Source organism: Pimephales promelas, chromosome 12 (assembly GCF_988280905.1).
Source record: "Pimephales promelas chromosome 12, fPimPro1.hap1.1, whole genome shotgun sequence".
NCBI classification, from domain to species: Eukaryota; Metazoa; Chordata; class Actinopteri; order Cypriniformes; family Leuciscidae; genus Pimephales; species Pimephales promelas.
In genome coordinates this window covers 12,931,910-12,952,321 of record NC_142780.1, presented here as the reverse complement: position 1 = coordinate 12,952,321, position 20,412 = coordinate 12,931,910, and the positions used below count along the sequence as shown (strand labels likewise).

Genomic DNA, 20,412 nt, shown 5'->3' with positions numbered 1-20,412 from the left:
ATCAACGCTACGGACACGCCCATCGACGAAAACGCGCAGATAGCACAACTTTACATCGTCAATGCCTTTAGAAGGTACAGCAGAAATTTGAAGTTGATCCGACTAAATCCCTAGGAGGAGTTCGTTAAAGTACGGAGTGTGTAAATCGTCCCAAATCGGTCGCCAAATTCAAAATGGCGGACTTCCTGTCGAGTTTAGGGTATGGGTTCTTTAGGCTTTTTTGTGCGTCTTGATATGATTCACGTCCACACCAAATTTCGTGCATGTAGGTTGAACGTGGACGAGGGGCTAATTTTTTCCAATTTTCTAGGTGGCGCTAGCGTGCCATTTTGCCACGCCCATCCGCGAAACCCACAAAATACAAAATTTTTCACCAGTCCTGACATGCGTGCCAAATTTGGTGAGTTTTTGAGCATGTTGCGGCCCCGAAAATGGCACTTACTTTGCAGAAAAAAAAAATAAAAATTAAAGCTGCAAGCAGCGATGGGCGGGCCCTCGCACCTGTAGCGCGTCGGGTTGTGAGGCGGCCGCGTTGCATATTCTGGAGCTCAGCCGGTGCGGCTGTGAATTTGCTACGCTTCATTAAAGGTCACTTCCTGTTGCCAGCAGGTGGCACTATGACTGTTGGTGAATGTCGGCATGTAGATTTGTTCAGGACGGGACTCTTGTCAAATGTGTAAAATGTCTTGCAGATCTGGGCATTTACAGCCAAGTTAATACAACTTCCTGTTTCATGGCGAATCATCGACGCCACGGATACGCCCATCGGCGAAAATGCGCAGATAGCACAACTTTACATCGTAAATGCCTTTAGAAGTCACAGGAGAAATGTGAAGTCGATCTGACTAAAGCCCTAGGAGGAGTTCGTTAAAGTACGTAATGAGTAAATCATCCAAAAATGGCGGTAAAATTAGAAATGGCCCACTTCCTGTTGAGTTTAGGGCATCACTCCAAGAGACTTTTCTGTGCGTCTGGACATGGTAGATGTACCACAGAAATTTCGTACATGTCGGTCAAACATGCGACGGGGGCTGCTTCGTTAAAGGTCACTTGCTGTTGCCATTAGGTGGCGCTATGACTGTGGGTGAATGTCGGCATGTAGATTTGTTCAGGGCTGGACTCTTGTGAAATGTGTAAAATTTCATGCAGATCTGGGCATTTACAGCCAAGTTACTACAACTTCCTGTTTCAAGGCGAATCATCGACGCCATGGACACGCCCATCGACGAAAACGCGCAGATAGCACAACTTTACATCGTCAATGCCTTTAGAAGGCACAGCAGAAATTTTAAGTCGATCCAACTAAATCCCTAGGAGGAGTTAGTTAAAGTACGTAATGATTAAATCATCCAAAAATGGCGGTAAAATACGAAATGGCCGACTTCCTGTCGAGTTTAGGGCAATTGCTCCAAGAGGCTTTTCTGTGCGTCTGGACATGGTAGATGTACCACAGAAATTTCGTACATGTCGGTCAAACATGCGACGGGGGCTGCTTCGTTAAACGTCACTTCCTGTTGTCACTAGGTGGCGCTATGACTGTGGGTGAATGTCGGCATGTAGTTTTGTTCAAGGCGGGACTCTTGTCAAATGTGTAAAATTTCATGCATATCTGGGCAATTACAGCCAAGTTACTACAACTTCCTGTTTCATGGCGAATCATCGATGCCACGGACACGCCCATCGACGAAAACACGCAGATAGCACAACTTTACATCGTCAATACCTTTAGAAGGTACAGCAGAAATTTGAAGTTGATCCGACTAAATCCCTAGGAGGAGTTCGTTAAAGTACGGAGTGTGTAAATCGTCCCAAATCGGTCGCCAAATTCAAAATGGCGGACTTCCTGTCGAGTTTAGGGTATGGTTCTTGAGGCTTTTTTGTGCGTCTGGTCACGGTAGATGTACCACAGAAATTTCGTACATGTCAGTTAAACAAGCGGCGGGGACTGCTTCGTTAAAGGTAACTTCCTGTTGCCAGCAGGTGGCGCTATGACTGTGGGTGAATGTCGGCATGTAGATTTGTTCAGGGCGGGACTCTTGTCAAAGGTGTCAAATTTCGTGCAGATCTGGGCATTTACAGCCAAGTTATTACAACTTCCTGTTTCATGGCGAATCTTCGACGCCACGGACACGCCCATCGACGAAAACGCGCAGATAGCACAACTTTACATCGTCAATGCCTTTAGAAGGCACAGCAGAAATTTGAAGTCGATCCGACTAAATCCCTAGGAGGAGTTCGTTAAAGTACGGAGTCTGTAAATCGTCCAAAAATGGCCGCCAAATTCAAAATGGCGGACCTCCTGTCGAGTTTAGGGTATGGGTTCTTGAGGCTTTTTTGTGCATCTTGATATGATACACGTCCCCACCAAATTTCGTGCATGTAGGTTGAACGTGGAAGAGGGGCTAATTTTTTCCAATTTTCTAGGTGGCGCTAGCGTGCCATTTTGCCCCGCCCATCTGCGAAACCCACAAAATACGAAATTTTTCACCAGTCCTGACATGCGTGCCAAATTTGGTGAGTTTTTGAGCATGTTGCGGCCCCGAAAATGGCACTTACTTTGCAGAAAAAAGAAAAAAAAAAAAATTAAAGCTGCAAGCAGCGATGGGCGGGCCCTCGCACCTGTAGCATGTCGGGGTGTGAGGCGGCCGCGTTTCATTTTCTGCAGCTCAGCCAGTGCGGCTGTGCATTTGCCACACTGCTTCGTTAAAGGCCACTTCCTGTTGCCAGCAGGTGGCGCTATGACTGTGGGTGAATGTCGGCATGTAGATTTGATCAGGGCGGGACTCTTGTCAAAGGTGTTAAATTTCGTGCAGATCTGGGCATTTACAGCCAAGTTACTACAACTTCCTGTTTCATGGCGAATCATCGACGCCACGGACACGCCCATCGACGAAAACGCGCAGATAGCACAACTTTTCATCGTCAATGCCTTTAGAAGGCACAGCAGAAATTTGAAGGCGATCCGACTAAAGCCCTAGGAGGAGTTAGTTAAAGTACGTAATGAGTAAATCATCCAAAAATGGCGGTAAAATTAGAAATGGCCGACTTCCTGTTGAGTTTAGGGCATCGCTCCAAGAGACTTTTCTGTGCGTCTGGACATGGTAGATGTACCACAGAAATTTCGTACATGTCGGTCAAACATGCGACGGGGGCTGCTTCGTTAAATGTCACTTCCTCTTGCCACTAGGTGGCGCTATGAATGTGGGTGAATGTCGGCATGTAGATTTGTTCAGGGCGTGACTCTTGTCAAATGTGTAAAATTTCGTGCAGATCTGGGCATTTACAGCCAAGTTACTACAACTTCCTGTTTCATGGCGAATCTTCGACGCCACGGACACGCCCATCGACGAAAATGCGCAGATAGCACAACTTTACATCGTCAATGCCTTTAGAAGGCACAGCAGAAATTTTAAGTCGATCCGACTAAATCCCTAGGAGGAGTTCGTTAAAGTACGGAGTCTGTAAATCGTCCAAAAATGGCCGCCAAATTCAAAATGGCGGACCTCCTGTCGAGTTTAGGGTATGGGTTCTTGAGGCTTTTTTGTCCGTCTTGATATGATACACGTCCCCACCAAATTTCGTGCATGTAGGTTGAACGTGGTCGAGGGGCTAATTTTTTCCAATTTTCTAGGTGGCGCTAGCGTGCCATTTTGCCCCGCCCATCCGCGAAACCCACAAAATACGAAATTTTTCACCAGTCCTGACATGCGTGCCAAATTTGGTGAGTTTTTGAGCATGTTGCGGCCCCGAAAATGGCACTTACTTTGCAGAAAAAAGAAAAAAAATTAAAGCTGCAAGCAGCGATGGGCGGGCCCTCGCACCTGTAGCACGTCAGGGTCTGAGGCGGCCACGTTGCATTTTCTGCAGCTCAGCCAGTGCGGCTGTGTATTTACTACGCTGCTTCGTTAAAGGTCACTTCCTGTTGCCAGCAGGTGGCACTATGACTGTGGGTGAATGTCGGAATGTAGATTTGTTCAGGGTGGGACTCTTGTCAAAGGTGTAAAATTTCATGCATATCTGGGCTTTTACAGTCAAGTTACTACAACTTCCTGTTTCAAGGCGAATCATCGACGCCACGGACACGCCCATCGACGAAAACCCGCAGATAGCACAACTTTACATCGTCAATGCCTTTAGAAGGCACAGCAGAAATGTGAAGTCGATCCGACTAAAGCCCTAGGAGGAGTTAGTTAAAGTACGTAATGAGTAAATCATCCAAAAATGGCAGTAAAATTAGAAATGGCCGACTTCCTGTTGAGTTTAAGGCATCGCTCCAAGAGACTTTTCTGTGCGTCTGTCCATGGTAGATGTACCACAGAAATTTCTTACATGTCGGTCAAACATGCGGCGGGGGCTGCTTTGTTAAAGGCCACTTCCTGTTGCCAGTAGGTGGCACTATGACTGTGGGTTAATGTCGGCATGTAGATTTGTTCAGGGCGGGACTCTTGTCAAAGGTGTAAAATTTCATGCATATCTGGGCTTTTACAGCCAAGTTACTACAACTTCCTGTTTCAAGGCGAATCATCGACGCCACGGACACGCCCATCGACGAAAACCCGCAGATAGCACAACTTTACATCGTCAATGCCTTTAGAAGGCACAGCAGAAATGTGAAGTCGATCCGACTAAAGCCCTAGGAGGAGTTAGTTAAAGTACGTAATGAGTAAATCATCAAAAAATGGCGGTAAAATTAGAAATGGCCGACTTCCTGTTGAGTTTAAGGCATCGCTCCAGGAGACTTTTCTGTGCGTCTGTCCATGGTAGATGTACCACAGAAATTTCTTACATGTCGGTCAAACATGCGGCGGGGGCTGCTTTGTTAAAGGCCACTTCCTGTTGCCAGCAGGTGGCGCTATGACTGTGGGTGAATGTCGGCATGTAGATTTGTTCAGGGTGGGACTCTTGTCAAATATGTAAAATTTCGTGCAGATCTGGGCATTTACAGCCAAGTTACTACAACTTCCTGTTTCATGGCGAATCATCAACGCTTCGGACACGCCCATCGACGAAAATGCGCAGATAGCACAACTTTACATCGTCAATGCCTTTAGAAGGCACAGCAGAAATGTGAAGTCGGTCCGACTAAATCCCTAGGAGGAGTTCGTTAAAGTACGGAGTGTGTAAATCGTCCAAAAATGGCCTCCAAATTCAAAATGGTGGACTTCCTGTCAAGTTTAGGGCATCGCTCCAAGAGGCTGTTTTGTGCGTCTGGTCATAGTAGATGTACCACAGAAGTTTCGTACATGTCGGTCAAACAAGCGGCGGGGGCTTCTTCGTTTAAGGTCACTTCCTGTTGCCACTAGGTGGCGCTATGACTGTGGGTGAATGTCGGCATGTAGATTTGTTCAGGGTGGGACTCTTGTCAAATATGTAAAATTTCGTGCAGATCTGGGCATTTACAGCCAAGTTACAACAACTTCCTGTTTCATGGCGAATCATTGACGCCACGGACACGCCCATCGACGAAAACACGCAGATAGCACAACTTTACATCGTCAATGCCTTTAGAAGGTACAGCAGAAATTTGAAGTTGATCCGACTAATTCCCTAGGAGGAGTTCGTTAAAGTACGGAGTGTGTAAATCGTCCCAAATCGGTCGCCAAATTCAAAATGGCGGACTTCCTGTCGAGTTTAGGGTATGGGTTCTTGAGGCTTTTTTGTACGTCTGGTCATGGTAGATGTACCACAGAAATTTCGTACATGTCGGTCAAACATATGGCGGGGGCTGCTACGTTAAAGGTCACTTCCTGTTGCCAGCAGGTGGCGCTATGACTTAGGGTGAATGTCGGCATGTAGATTTTTTCAGGGCGGGACTCTAGTCAAATGTGTAAAATTTTGTGCAGGTCTGGGCATTTACAGCCAAGTTATTACAACTTCCTGTTTCATGGCGAATCTTCGACGCCACGGCTACGCCCATCGACGAAAACGCGCAGATAGCACAACTTTACATCGTCAATGCCTTTAGAAGGCAGAGCAGAAATTTTAAGTCCATCCGACTAAATCCCTAGGAGGAGTTCGTTAAAGTACGGAGTCTGTAAATCGTCCAAAAATGGCCGCCAAATTCAAAATGGCGGACATCCTGTCGAGTTTAGGGTATGGGTTCTTGAGGCTTTTTTGTGCGTCTTGATATGATACACGTCCCCACCAAATTTCGTGCATGTAGGTTGAACGTGGACGAGGGGCTAATTTTTTCCAATTTTCTAGGTGGCGCTATCGTGCCATTTTGCCCCGCCCATCCGCGAAACCCACAAAATACGAAATTTTTCACCAGTCCTGACATGCGTGCCAAATTTGGTGAGTTTTTGAGCATGTTGCGGCCCCGAAAATGGCACTTACTTTGCAGAAAAAAGAAAAAAAAAATAATCCTAACAGTTTCAATAGGGTCCTCGCACTGTTAGTGCTCGGGCCCTAATAACCCTAACAGTTTCAATAGGGTCCTCGCACTGTTAGTGCTCGGGCCCTAATAATAATCCTAACAGTTTCAATAGGGTCCTCGCACTGTTAGTGCTCGGGCCCTAATGATCTCATTATTTGGCAATGAAATGGACTCCAGGAGACGATCACAAATATTATACATATTATTAATTATAGTAAAGATACAATTTTAGTATATTATATTAAAAAACAATTTTTTACAATTCAATCCCTTAACTAAGATGAGTTGACATATGCCTCTCTCGTCTCAGTGCGTGCACTTAATTGCTCTAGAGTGCAAGACACTTTGATAGCACTTAACTTAGCTCAGTTCATTCATTAGGATCCAAGCAAAGAAGCGACCAAACACCTCCACATTTTCCCTATTTAAATACAATTACACAAGTAGTGTAACTCGAGCAAGTATGTGGAATACCACAGCAATTGCTTGGGAGTACTTCGACTCGGCGCATATATATATATATATATATATATATATATATATATATATATATATATATATATATATATATATATATATATATATATATATCGATGGACTCGGCGCAGTAATATCATCACTCCGGAGAGGGAGAGGACTTTTCACGAGTGATGATATTACTGTGCCGAGTCGAAGTGCTCCCACTTGCTGTAGTATTCGGCCATACATTATAGCTATCCACTTTACATGCTTAGAAAAGTGCAACGTTTTATTTTGTGTCACCATTCTTGGTCGAGTTACACTACTTGTGTAACTGTATTTAAACAGGAAAAACGTGGAGGTGTTTGGTCGCTTCTCTGCTTGGCCCATATTGAATGAACTGGGCTAGTTAAATGCTATCAAAGTGTCTCACGCGCCAGAGCGATTGAGTGCACGCACTGAGACAAGAGAGGCATGGATCAACTCGTCTTAGTTAAGGGAATAACATAGCTTAATATGAAAAAACGGTGGAGTATCCCTTTAAATATCTTCAGTGTGACGATGAATCGTATTAATATTGCCCTGTCTTGTCCTGTAACACCTTCTTGAGTTGTCATTTTGTGTTTGATTTTCACACAATTTCCAGCAGTGGCCACTACAGAAGCAATGCAGAAGCAATCGTGCATTAGAATTAGAAAAATGTCTTTACGACTACCATCCCTACCCCGCAAACTAGCTGGAATTGTGATCAACTGAATACCACGCAGACAATATATATATATATATATATATATATATATATATATATATATATTTTGGCAGAGATATAATCTCTGGGTAGGAGAGCTGAACAGTTATGTTCTCATCCTCAGAGATTGTAGAGACAGCAGTTATAAGGCTTAACACGTCCATCAGGGGAGCAGCAGAGTATGAGTTCTCAACTCAGACCACAACAATCCCCGCTGAGCCTAAGACTGAGATAAAGACAAAAAGCGACACACAAGGGCCGTGGGGATTTTCTCTGCCGCTCAATTCGGCCCTCAAAGCCCTGTGTGGTCGGCTCAGGGATTCTAGCCTATTTTGGCGCTGATCTGTTGCTGCCCTTTGCCATAAAGGCATAATCCCAAAAGACGCTGGGGCAAGGGCCAGCCGCGCCTAATCCCGCCCCTCTTTATGATGTCGCCGGCCACTCCAGAATGGAGTGCGGTGCTTTAGGAGGCCACACAATACCCCCAAAGACCGCCGCCCCCTCCCCGGCCCACAGAGAGGCTGGCCGGAGGGAGATCCCCTGGCGCTGAAAGGCCTTTGGTGTGCGTCCACGGGCTCCGCGGCTCCGGTATTGTTCACATGCCAACGCGGAGTCAGAGCAGAACAAGAGTTAACACCTGCTTAGACGGCCTCCCAAATCCACCCTGTTTACTTAGCAGGGCTTGTAGATGCATCGGGGAAATCAGGCCGAGGAGTCTAATGGGACTGTGGGCTGAAAAGCACACAGGAATCAGGGAGATTAGGGAGTGTTAATGCCACTGTGGGCTGTGAATGGATGATTGGAGGAGAGAAAGAAAGAATGAGAAGAGGAGGAGAACCCGAAGCCTATGGGGACGTGTAACGCGCAGGCCTCTCATGACCTCCGCATGTACTCAGGCACAAAACTGGGCCTGTGCGTTTGAAGCGATCGATATTTCCCACCGCCTCCTTTGGAAGAAACAACACTGCAATTTACAGTTTTCAAACCATGTGTTGCTTCAAACTGTGAACTCAGTCGCTGCGTAAACAGACTGCGGGGAAGATCATGTGTGATTGTTTGTGGGCAAACTCGGAATGTTTACCACCAAAAATGAAAAGCGTATGGGAGGAACACATGGAAAGGCTTTTGTACTGAGTGGGGACTTTGAGGTGACACATTTCCTTTTTAGATGAACTATTTAAAATGCAGTATGTCCCTAGCACACATAGACAATCTGTTCACCTGATCCTTGGGCACCATTTGCCCTTGAAAACTGTGCCCCATCCTGTGCCCCATCCTGGTGCCTGGCTTCTACTTATATGCATATGTATATAAGTTTTATGGGTTCATTCCCAAGACAAAATTATTTTTCTACTGTGCACACACATGAGCAGGGCTTACAAATTAATTTGGTTTTAATGTGTTTAATATGTACCTTCTGTAACATTATACACCTGAAAACAGTTTGATTAGAAAAAAATACCAGTTAATAATGATAAAAAAAAAAGATTTATTTATTTTTTTACCTACAATTTATACCAGAACTTTATACAAAAAGCTTGTGACTAAACCTCATAACTCGAGTGGATCCTCGAAATCAGCAAAGTCTGATACAGTAGCTCCACCCGCCAAGTCTTGCACTCATTTTGGACACCATCTCTGCTTGTTTCCAGCTCAAGGGTAAATCCAAATCTGGTTCTTTAATTAAGTACAGCATTTTCTTTATTCAAAACATGATGTGTGTAAAGGCTAATGCTTTATTTATTTAAGGAGCGGAGAAGAGTGTCTTAGTCTGGTATAGTCATAGCCAATACAATATTTTGTAACGCAAGCTTTTTGTCAAATCTAAAAGACCCACCCACATAGCTACGATAACCTTTGGAAATTGATAAAAACTTAATGCGATACACTTGCTGTGTCAGATGCGACTGTTCTAATGACGGACAAAACTCAAATCTCCGACATTCACTGATAACAATAAAAAAAAAAAAAAAACTTATTTGAGCTTGATTTTGGAAAAATATGAATAATATAACGACACACACAAGTTTTTTGATAAACTCCTGTGATCCAATAGCTCATGCCAACATACCGTAAAACTTCAAACTTCAAAACTTCTTTTACACGCCTGGTGTGACTGCAGGTTTGGGTAAATAAATGCCGCCTCAAAAAGAAGCTGGGTCAGTTGTTTTAGTTTTGGGTTGTATTAAATCTTCTAAAACCTGTCAGATCGTCCACTTTTTGGCGGTTGCCAAAGCAAATTTTTGACCTGCCAAAGCCTTTTTTGATCGGTGAGTGATGTATAATAGAAGCTGCTGGGCTTGACTGGGCGCATAACGAGCAGAGAGAGCGCCCCGGCCGCGTGCACAGACTCAGACGTCTTTAAACAACACAAGCACTGTCAAATACAAGTTCGACGATTTGGGAAAATAAAAACCCGGGCTTTTTGAAGTTTTACGGTATTGTCTTGAGACATTTAACTCATGTTGGATGTGTCGACGTTACATTTGCATAGGCCATATTTGAATGCATGATTGGTTGACTGCCAAATTAAAATCTTAAACAGAACGATAAAATGTTGCTATTATCCGGATTTTCAAATAAGCGTTTCTGTTCAGAGCGTTTAAACTTTGTTTTTGTTCTTGTAAAAATTGTTTGTTTTTGGGTTTTGCTTTCATTCCATGAGCCATGCTCATGGGTTTCCTGATTTTATGTGGACATTTCATAGACATATAGCCTGGATGCCAGACGAACTTAGCCCCGCCCAAAACATTTGAGGATGGGAAGTTCAGTCTGGACTTGATCTATCGTGAAGCAAAGATCGCCTGAACCAAAGCTGTTCGGATCAATCAAATTGTCAGGGCGGGCTTAATACGATGATGGACAGATGATCAACCGTAACGTAATCATCCACGTCACCAAAGAGCGTTTGGGTTGAATTATTTTACAATAAAATTTGTAATACAATAGAATTTATTATGATTCAGCCATCACGTCTGTTATAGAAGATCTTTACAGCACATTTAATTAAAGAGAAACAGAACCGCGATCAAGGCATTTGTCGATCGGAAAGACAAGATATTTTTGCCGTCCTTCCTACGGGATTCGGTCTATCCAGTTATCCATCCAGAGGCATCTTATTAAGCCATTATTAGCCGAAACAATAAATAAACTAAATGCAAGGACCAGTGAATGTGTAGAATGTGAATAACAGGTGTTCTGGCGAATGATGAAATTCTGTGGATATCTTTCTGCAGAATTCTGCAGGCGAGAAGTTGACATTAAATTTCAAGCAGTGACAGCAGTGCCCTGCAATGTTACATGATTTGAAACTATTATAAAAAACATGCTTTTTAAAAAAACTTATCTTAATACTTGCATTGTTTATTATTCACAATGAAACATTATTTAAAGGGATTGCTCACACAAAAAAATTAATTTGGTCAACAATTACTCACTCTCATGTCGTTCATCAGCAAAACACACATTTTTAGAGAAATCCAAGAGATTTTTGTCCCTCCATTGAAAGTCAAGATGGTTCAAAACTTTCATAAACACATTGTAAAAAAAAGTGCAAATCTTCTGAAGAGACACGACTATATGATGATTGAATTTAGACTTTTATTCACATAAACATTGAACAGCTAACATTCATAGAGCACATCAAATGTGGTCAACTGAAGCTCAACCTTGCTTGATGCACAAGAACAAACAGGTTCTGCTGAAGCTCAAACATGCTGGCGTGACATGAGAATGAACCTCATTGCATATATATATAAATATACACATACATAAAATATATAAACAGAGAGAGAGAGAGAGAGAGAGAGAGAGAGAGAGAGAGAGAGAGAGAGAGAGAGAGAGAGAGAGAGAGAGAGAGAGAGAGATAGAGAGAGAGAGAATTAAACTGATTTATTCAAATAGATTTCTTTTACAAAACCTTTTTATGAACGTTTTGAAATTTTGGGTGACTTTCATTGGAGGGACAGAAATCTCTAACATTTCATTACAAATATCTTTGTATATATATCCGCACCAAGGTCTGAACCAAATTTCACATTTTGATACATTTTATAATTTCGGAAAGTTTTGATTTGGTTTCACACTGCAATTATGCGAGCGCACTAAAGAACTTTACGTGACATACTTGCGTTGTTGTCATCATCTATGTGGGCTGCGTCTTGACATTGATTGGTTTAGTAAATGGACGTGCGTCTGACGTCAGCGTGTTGTCAATTCGGTGAGTAACTTTGACAACATGAACGAACAGACGCATATCGTTGCAAATATATTGTTATTTTTATGGCACAAACCTCATCTCCTCCTCTCCCCATGTGCTACCACGGCTCATTTTTCCTGCCGCCTTCTGTTTTTACGGCTTTTTGAGAACCACCAGAACTTCCTGTAAAAGGTCTGAAAGTCCGAATCATACAGAAATGCTTTCACACTAGAAACGAACCAAACCTCCTCTTTTCGTTCGACCAAATTTCATCTGTTTGGTTCTGACCGTGGTCTGGGGGAGGTTGTAATTTTGATTCGGACCAAACTGAAAAGTCCGAAAGTCCGGACCAAACAAGGTAGGTGAGAAAGGGCCCTTAAATTGTGTTCCTAAGACGAACAAAAATCTTATGGGTTTGGAACGACATGATGAATGATGACAGAATTTTCATTTTTGGGCGAACTAACCTTTGTGAACCATACAAAAGCTAAAATGTAATACACAGCATGCAACACAGAACCTTCAAATTTTATATATGCATTTATATTTTCTTCAAAAATCTTGATCCAGAAAACAGTGGGACACTGATGATTCAATTGCCTGCGACACAGTTATGATGTTGTTCATTAAAAACACAGCAGGCATTCATTAACCAACAGCATCATATGATGAGATGACCTGCTGATATCTTCCATTTTGTTTAACATACATCTTCACTGTACTTGTTAAAATAAAGTATAGTGGCATAATGAAATATCCACCCCTTCTGATTAAGAAGACATTATGAGATTTACTGAGCAGCCAATGTGTACTTTTCCTTTCTTTCTTAACTGTCCAGTATGTAATTCATTGGGAGTAGTCAGTTTCAGTGCACAGGACTGAAAACGTCTGACTCACTAAGCAGTGTATGTACTGAACTAGAAAGTAGATAGAAACATATTCATGGTATTTTAACAATGACCTTGACTTAAAAAAAGCTATTCCAAAAAGTATATGACACTGTAAAACATTTATATTTAGATATTTTCCCAAACACACTGCCAGTCTGACATCTATCATTAGTCAAAAAAACAAACAAAACAGGCAGTCCTGTTGAGCCAATGTTGGTTTTGGGCCAGGCGGTGCTCTAACAGAGTTTTCATATTGCCACAGAGCCACATTTATTTCTGGCAAATGCTGTTTTTTTTTTTTTTTTTTTTTTTTAAATCTGGATAGATTTTTTTTTGACTGACTTGACTTCATCTCCAGTGTGTTTTCTGTCAATACAAAACCCCATTTAAAGGTGTTTATAGTGATTTTAAGTGACGAAAAAGAGGATAAAAAGTTTTCAAGTCTAAATAATTTGATAATTGGATACTGTTGATCACATCGGGTGAGTAGATTGCAAGAGCATTTTCTTATTAATTAATTACATGTTTATTAAATAGTAACTACACATTACTTAACAGAATATGCAGAATAAAAACGCATTAGCATTCAAGTTTCATCAAATGTGATAATCTATCCCAGACCTTCAAATGTGTTTTCAGTGATCCGATCATGATTCGATCACAATCTTGGGTGTAATAATACCTGCCTTTTAATGTGATCAGCTGTGGTTCAATCACAGAAAACACTTAAAAAACAGTTTCCTGAGTGTCTTTGCAAGAGAATGATTGGATGTCTGATTTTAGATAATGCACAAGAAAACCCAGGATTTAAAAATGTTTTTCACAACAGCATTGAGCTCAAAGCTCAAGTAAAAAACATGTCTCTAGACTGGTGTTTGCCAACCATTTTTGTGGAAGCACGTCAACACTACACATTTTCGAACTCTTCCTAATCAAACCCACCTGATCCAACTTAGCTTGTGAGTAGAGACTCCAAGACCAAAAATATATGGGTCAGATAAAGCCTTGTTCACACTACATGATTTTAAAACGTCGGGCTGAACTGTGCGGTTCACACTACATGACTTGCTCTCAGTGAAATCAGGAGTGTTCAAGTTGTTTAGCTGTTCACACCACACAACACAACGCGATTGATCCACAACAGGAGGTAACTCACTACACGAGTTGACAACACACTACATAGAGATACAACCACGATCGGATGATAAGAGCAAATCATTTGTGACTCAGTACTATGTTACTACTGTATGTTACGATCTAATGTTACGGTACTATAATGTTACAGTACTATGTTACTACTGTATGTTACGGTCTAATGTTACGGTACTATAATGTTACAGTACTATGTTACGGTCTAAATCCTGAAAATAATCAAATAAATAACGAGTTGACAACAACTCTGTCACCCAACGATTCTATCTTTTCTACAAACCACATTTTGTCACGGAAAAACACGCAATAAATAAATATTGCGCTCATACCCAGCGGACAAGAGAACACAACACGCGAATATGGACGTCAGACAGAAACTAGTGCTGCACACTGTTTGCGCGACGATCTGCTCTGAGGGAAAAAAAAGAAAAACTAAGATTTACCTGGTTTCCTCAACCCATGCGTTGCTATGATTGGCTGTACTCATGACATCACTGAGTTTGAGTCACGCGACGGCTCTGGATATCTAGCAGGCTAGATATTTTGTCTGGGCTCGGCGATGCGTCTGCGAGCGTTTTCGCTGCATTGTTGGCTCTTTCATACTAACAGATTGGCAAGCGTTCATCGTCCGCTAATCCCCCGCGATTTGCACGCGATAACACCCTGACCTGTCGGCGAGCTCAACGATTTGCAAATCGGGCTTAAAATCCTGTAGTGTGAACTTAGCATTAGGGAGACATCCAAAATGTGCACTGTTGGTGTGCCTCCAGGATCAGGGTTGGGAAACACCCCCTTTTTTTTGGTTCTACTGTCCTGCGTCATGTGTTTATAACAGCAAAAACACGTTTTTGCCCCAAGAATGAGTCTGTCAGTTTTTCCTGGCACAGTGGGCGCAGCTTGGATTCTGCTTTGAGGGTCATGTGGTTACAGCTTGCCACTTAAACACACATACACAAGCTGGATATGCACGTCTGAAGGTTACAGAGTTGAGTGGAGTGTGTTGGTGGGAAGCTGGTCTCTGGTCTTTCTGCCATCTAATATTATGCCACAGTGTATCACTATGCCAACCACTTTCATTTCACTCTCACTATCTTCAATAGATGGGATTCTCAGCATAGTCTCATCTAGATGTCATCTAGTGTCTGCTGAAAGCCTCTATTAGACATGAGTCATATACAGTGTGCGATATCTGAAACTCACAATGGAATATGAAATACAACAAAGCCTTCTACAAAAACTAATACTGAACAGCATTTCAGTTCATTGCATCTCCCACAAACACCCAGACCCTCTTTTCAAAGGTTGTATCGAGTCTTCTATGGCTGGCTGTTCTAATATGCTTTCATGAGAAAGATACAAAACCCTTGGCAAACACACAACATTCATTGGCGATGAAATTCAATCTATCTTTCTGTCAATTTGCGGCTTCCATGAAACGAATGAGAAGTAAATCTCTCTTTTCAATTATGAATGTCTCACTTGTCTGGATTGATTATATTCGAAATGGATGCTCCATTATTCATTATAGGAATCGGTTAATGACACGTGAGAATGTGATAGAAAGCAGAGTGTGTGTAAAAACGGCCCATATGCACTTACTATAATCTAATAATGGATTTCACATCAAGAACGCTTTATTATATTTCATGAAATTATTGCTGGAGACAGTGGAATCATTTTGATGCAAATTGATATTAAAAGTACATTCTTATTTGTCGAATGGTCATCAGGTATGATTTAATATCTTTGTATTTCTTTACTACAAACTATATAACACTTTATCTACCCTGGAACCTTTGAGGCCACCCACGGACCAATCAGCTGTAAGCACGAGACTCAGCAACAGTGACATAGGAAAATAAAGTATCACTTAATTTTTTTTTTTAACAGAAATTTAACATTTAGACATCTAGTTTGAAAACTGATTGTTAGAGTAATAATAATAATCAAAAACAAACAAAAAAAGTTTCTAATTTGGCATCATGTAGCAACATATGATTAAATGAAACCTCTTGTTTCCTTTACACTCTAATTCACTTTCATGGGAGCTCTGAGTGTCATGCACTAATGTGACTGAAGGGCAAACAGATGTGGAAGGCATCTGTAATTTCCATTGTAACTTGTTTTGATGGAACTACCTCTTTATGTAGTTTTGGCAACCCATTGGAAATAAGTTACCCTGCCTATATTTCTATAACCTGAAATACGTTACTTCGGGTACATTTTGCTGCGCTTTTCAGGTGACGCGTCCACAAGAGGTGCTACGATCAATATCATGTTATTCTCCATTGCAGATGGGTACATTTTTGCAAAATGATATTGCTTTGTTTGTAGCACGTTTTACAGCACTTTCAAAATCCAGTGACTGGTGCTACAGTTCACAGCTAACTGAAAGTTTCAAACGCGAACTATGGCAACGTATTATCACGTTGGTTCTTATATGTGTCATGGGAGTATGGAAATGAAGCGTGGTGCTTAAAGGTTAATGCTCTCTCACAATTATAGGACAACCTTCACAAAACCTATCCGATACTGTTAACAAAGCATAAAACATATATACATAAATAAATAGAAAATAAAATAATAAAAGTTGTAGCTGTTTTACTGCCACTAGTGTCATTTCAGATATATACTGTTTTTGCAGTGTTTCAGAAAAGAGCTTGGGTTGGGTTTCAGTGAACTGATCATAACATGTTTTAGACTCCATTTCGACCTGCCATTGACCACTTGTGATAAGATAACAAAAACACATGCCATTCTTACTGAAGACATAGTCTAGATCTCCTTTGGTTTACCAATGGATGATGATTCCAATCAATATTTCAGTTCAGTACCTCCAGATTATTCTGTGAGCTCCAGTGTACAGGTCAGTGAGCAGTGGGAGCATTTTTGGGCCTTGAGGTTCATAAATGTTGAACACTATGGTCTTATAAAGTCCCAGAGTTAAGGACAAGAACATTGTGTACCAAGAACATTTTTTTTAAGTAAGGAATGTGAAACAAGAGATTTTCAAAAACAAATTTCTGATGTGTTTCTGCGTAAAATATGAATAATCATAGTCTGTCAATACATTAACTGACATATATCCACATTAGGCTACATAACCTTTCATTGCACAAAGAGTTCATAACAACTAATCCAAATGAATTGAGTGGCTTAGTCCAAATTTTCTGAAGATACTTGATATCTTTATATGATTAACTGATTTAATTTAGGCTTTAATTCACATTTAAACATTTACCAACAAATATGAAAGAAGCTCAAACGAACCTGCTTATTGCGCGAGAACAAACCTCATTGGTTCTTCCGGAAGTTCAAAACTGCTGTGTAACATGAGAATGAACCTCATTGGTTCTTGCTGAAGCTCAAACGTGCAGTGTAACATGAGAATGAACCTCATTGGTTCTTGCTGAAGCTCAAACGTGCTGCGTAACACGAGAATGAACCTCATTGGATCTTGATGAAGCTCAAACGTGCTGTGTAACACGAGAATGAACCTCATTGGATCTTGATGAAGCTCAAACGTGCTGCGTAACACGAGAATGAACCTCATTGGATCTTGATGAAGCTCAAACGTGCTGTGTAACACGAGAATGAACCTCATTGGTTCTTGATGAAGCTCAAACGTGCTGTGTAACACGAGAATGAACCTCATTGGTTCTTGATGAAGCTCAAACGTGCTGTGTAACACGAGAATGAACCTCATTGGTTCTTGATGAAGCTCAAACGTGCTGTGTAACACGAGAATGAACCTCATTGGATCTTGATGAAGCTCAAACGTGCTGTGTAACACGAGAATGAACCTCATTGGTTCTTGATGAAGCTCAAACGTGCTGTGTAACACGAGAATGAACCTCATTGGATCTTGATGAAGCTCAAACGTGCTGCGTAACACGAGAATGAACCTCATTGGATCTTGATGAAGCTCAAACGTGCTGTGTAACATGAGAATGAACCTCATTGGATCTTGATGAAGCTCAAATGTGCTGCGTAACACAAGAATAATACTCATTGGCTCTCGCACGTCAGGCAAACATGCTTGAGCTTCTGTTTACCACAACTGATGTGTGAATTGATGAATGCAAGCACAGACTCTGTGTTAACAGGTAACATTCACTCCCCTGATCATAACCTGTTAAGATGTGATCACTTCATGGGAAAAACTGAGTCATTCCAATAGGAATCCATGCTATTTGGAGTTTCACACAGATGACTCAGTTTTGCTCATTTTCAATACGATCACTTAAATTCACCATGCTGACCAACAGCTTGGTTTTAAAGTGAGTTCTGTGAGACCCTTTTTGCCCGCAAAATTTTGCTAGTGTGACCGTACCTCTAATTTCTTTACCCTTTTTTATTACCTTTTTTAATTTTCCTAAATTTAATGTTAAAAAAATATTTCATTTCACATTAATTGTAATTTACCTAAATGTAATGTTTAAAAAATGTTATAATGAAATCAATCTTTATATATATATATATATATATATATATATAATTTTATTTTTATATAAAGATTATATTATATAAATATTATTATATTTATATAATATAATCTTCATATAAAAATAAAATTATAATATATTATATAATTTTTTACTGTTAAGTTGTTGCAGCCCTAAATGAAAGAAATTATATATATATATATATATATATATATATATATATATATATATATATATATATATTTACAATTTTCTGTTGTGGTAGAGTTTCCATATGGCACTGTTTAAAATAACTTCGAATATTGGATGACTAGTAGACCATAATGACCCATGCATAATTTATGCAAAAAAGGAACGGTTAGGCAAAACAGATGTAAAGTTGGTATGAAACACATGCTCGCACACACACACTGACCAGTTGAATGAGGAGGTTGTTTAGGTCTGTCAGTGGCTTGTTGATGAGCAGCAGTTCCTCTGCAGCCTCAGTGTTTTCATTACTGTCTGATCTCTACAAAAAAGAAAAGCAGAGAGAACATTATTAGACCGGGAAGAAAAAAAGAGAGGGAGAATAAAGGGGAAGCGAAAGGAAGAAAATGAGGACAGTCAGTCATTGGGGGGATGCTTAGAGAAGAGAACTCAAGAGCAACCCAACGCAACAGAGGATTGAGAGTCTGAGAGATTCCTGCTCATGTAATCATCACAGGAAGTACAGTAGCTTGAAGCTGGTGCTATTTTTAACAGAGACGCTCCTCAGAGGTGCTGGGGTCTCTGAACACTGCCCAGCTCTGCTGCCGGAACGGAACAATGTGTACAGCCCATCAGCCACAACATCTTACTCTTTAGTAACAGCTGTCATAGAGAGAGAGGTAGAGAGAGAGAGAGACGACGAGACACACATCGACAGATAAAAATAGACAACAGCATCAAGAATGCATAAGAAATGCAAAGTTTGTTACCCATCAGTCATCAGCGAGAGCAGCTGTGCTGTGGGTCTGGTTCAAAAGTTCATCCCGCTGTCTCTAGCTGTCTTATTCTGCCTAATATTTCAGTGAATGTGAGTGTCTGGGATCCTCAAGCAGATTGACAGACCGGAGCAATGAGATTACAGCAAGCCTTCGCTTAATAGGACTGCAGCTTTTTCACAATTAAGCTCCCTTCACTCATTTGAAATATTAATGACGGAGCTCGGGCTGACATCGTGAGAGAAACGCGAGAGGGAAGGACAGTCGGCGCAGTGGGGAAAAGTGTTCGGGAATGTCTCCCTCATCATTATCACCCAAACGAATTTGGGTTGCGTGGACACTTTTTTTTTTTAATAAGCTTTGCTGCTTTCTCTCTTCTGTCACTTTCTCTCTCTCTCTCTCTCTCAGAGTACTGAATTCCATTACAGGCTCCATTTTGGCGATGTCCGAGCATGAATATGTATGGAAGGACGCTGAGGGAAAGACAAAGGCCTTGGGTAGATAATGAGGGTTGAGGAGAAACTGACAGGGGAGCGACTTCCTGTGAGTCCTGTGTGCCACATATCCGACTTTAAAGCACTGTTTACCACGGGTCTGCTGAAGTGTACCAGTAAAAATAGCACTGGGAGCTATTAGACGTCAAAGAAGTGGAAATTGAACACGAACGCTCGTGTGCGCACACACTCGGTAGATCCGACGAAGATGTCCGCTGCGAGTAATTATGGGTAAAATGTGTGGTGGATCCACTCGGAGTGAGTGGCTGGAAGTATCCTGCTGGTATCTGCATAGCAGTTGTCATTGCATAACAATCTAATCATCAGTGAGGAGAGGATCCAGACATGAACCCCCTAAAAGCATGCCTACGGCGACAGTAGCAGGCAAGCGCTCCCTGAGGACGGGTGGGGGGGGGGGGGGGGGCTGGGGCGGGAAAGGAGGAGGAGAGAGAGAAAAATGAGGAGAACAGCTCAAGAAATGAGGGTGACAGAGTGAGAAGTGTTTACCAACAAGAGGATGGGACGGCGAGGGTGAGAGAGGGAAAACAAAATAAGGATGGATATCTACTAGAACGAGAAAAAGAGCATGAGGGGATTTACAGAGCAGTCTGTGACATGAGAAACAAGAAAAAAAAAATAAGTGTATTTTGGCTATTAAGGCTATTAAGTGTATTTTGATTATTTGATA

The 20,412-nt window shown here is 41.5% G+C and overlaps 1 protein-coding gene across 2 annotated transcripts in view; it reads right to left on the bottom strand.

The window, feature by feature from the left end:
- ulk4 (unc-51 like kinase 4) overlaps positions 1-20,412 on the bottom strand; it is a 256,347-nt gene that overhangs the window by 47,055 nt on the left and 188,880 nt on the right. For both annotated transcript variants that reach the window (XM_089117516.1, XM_089117518.1), the window contains exon 34: positions 18,684-18,776. In XM_089117516.1, coding sequence (XP_088973642.1) covers positions 18,684-18,776 — 93 coding nt within the window. The remainder of the gene's footprint in view (positions 1-18,683; positions 18,777-20,412) is intronic.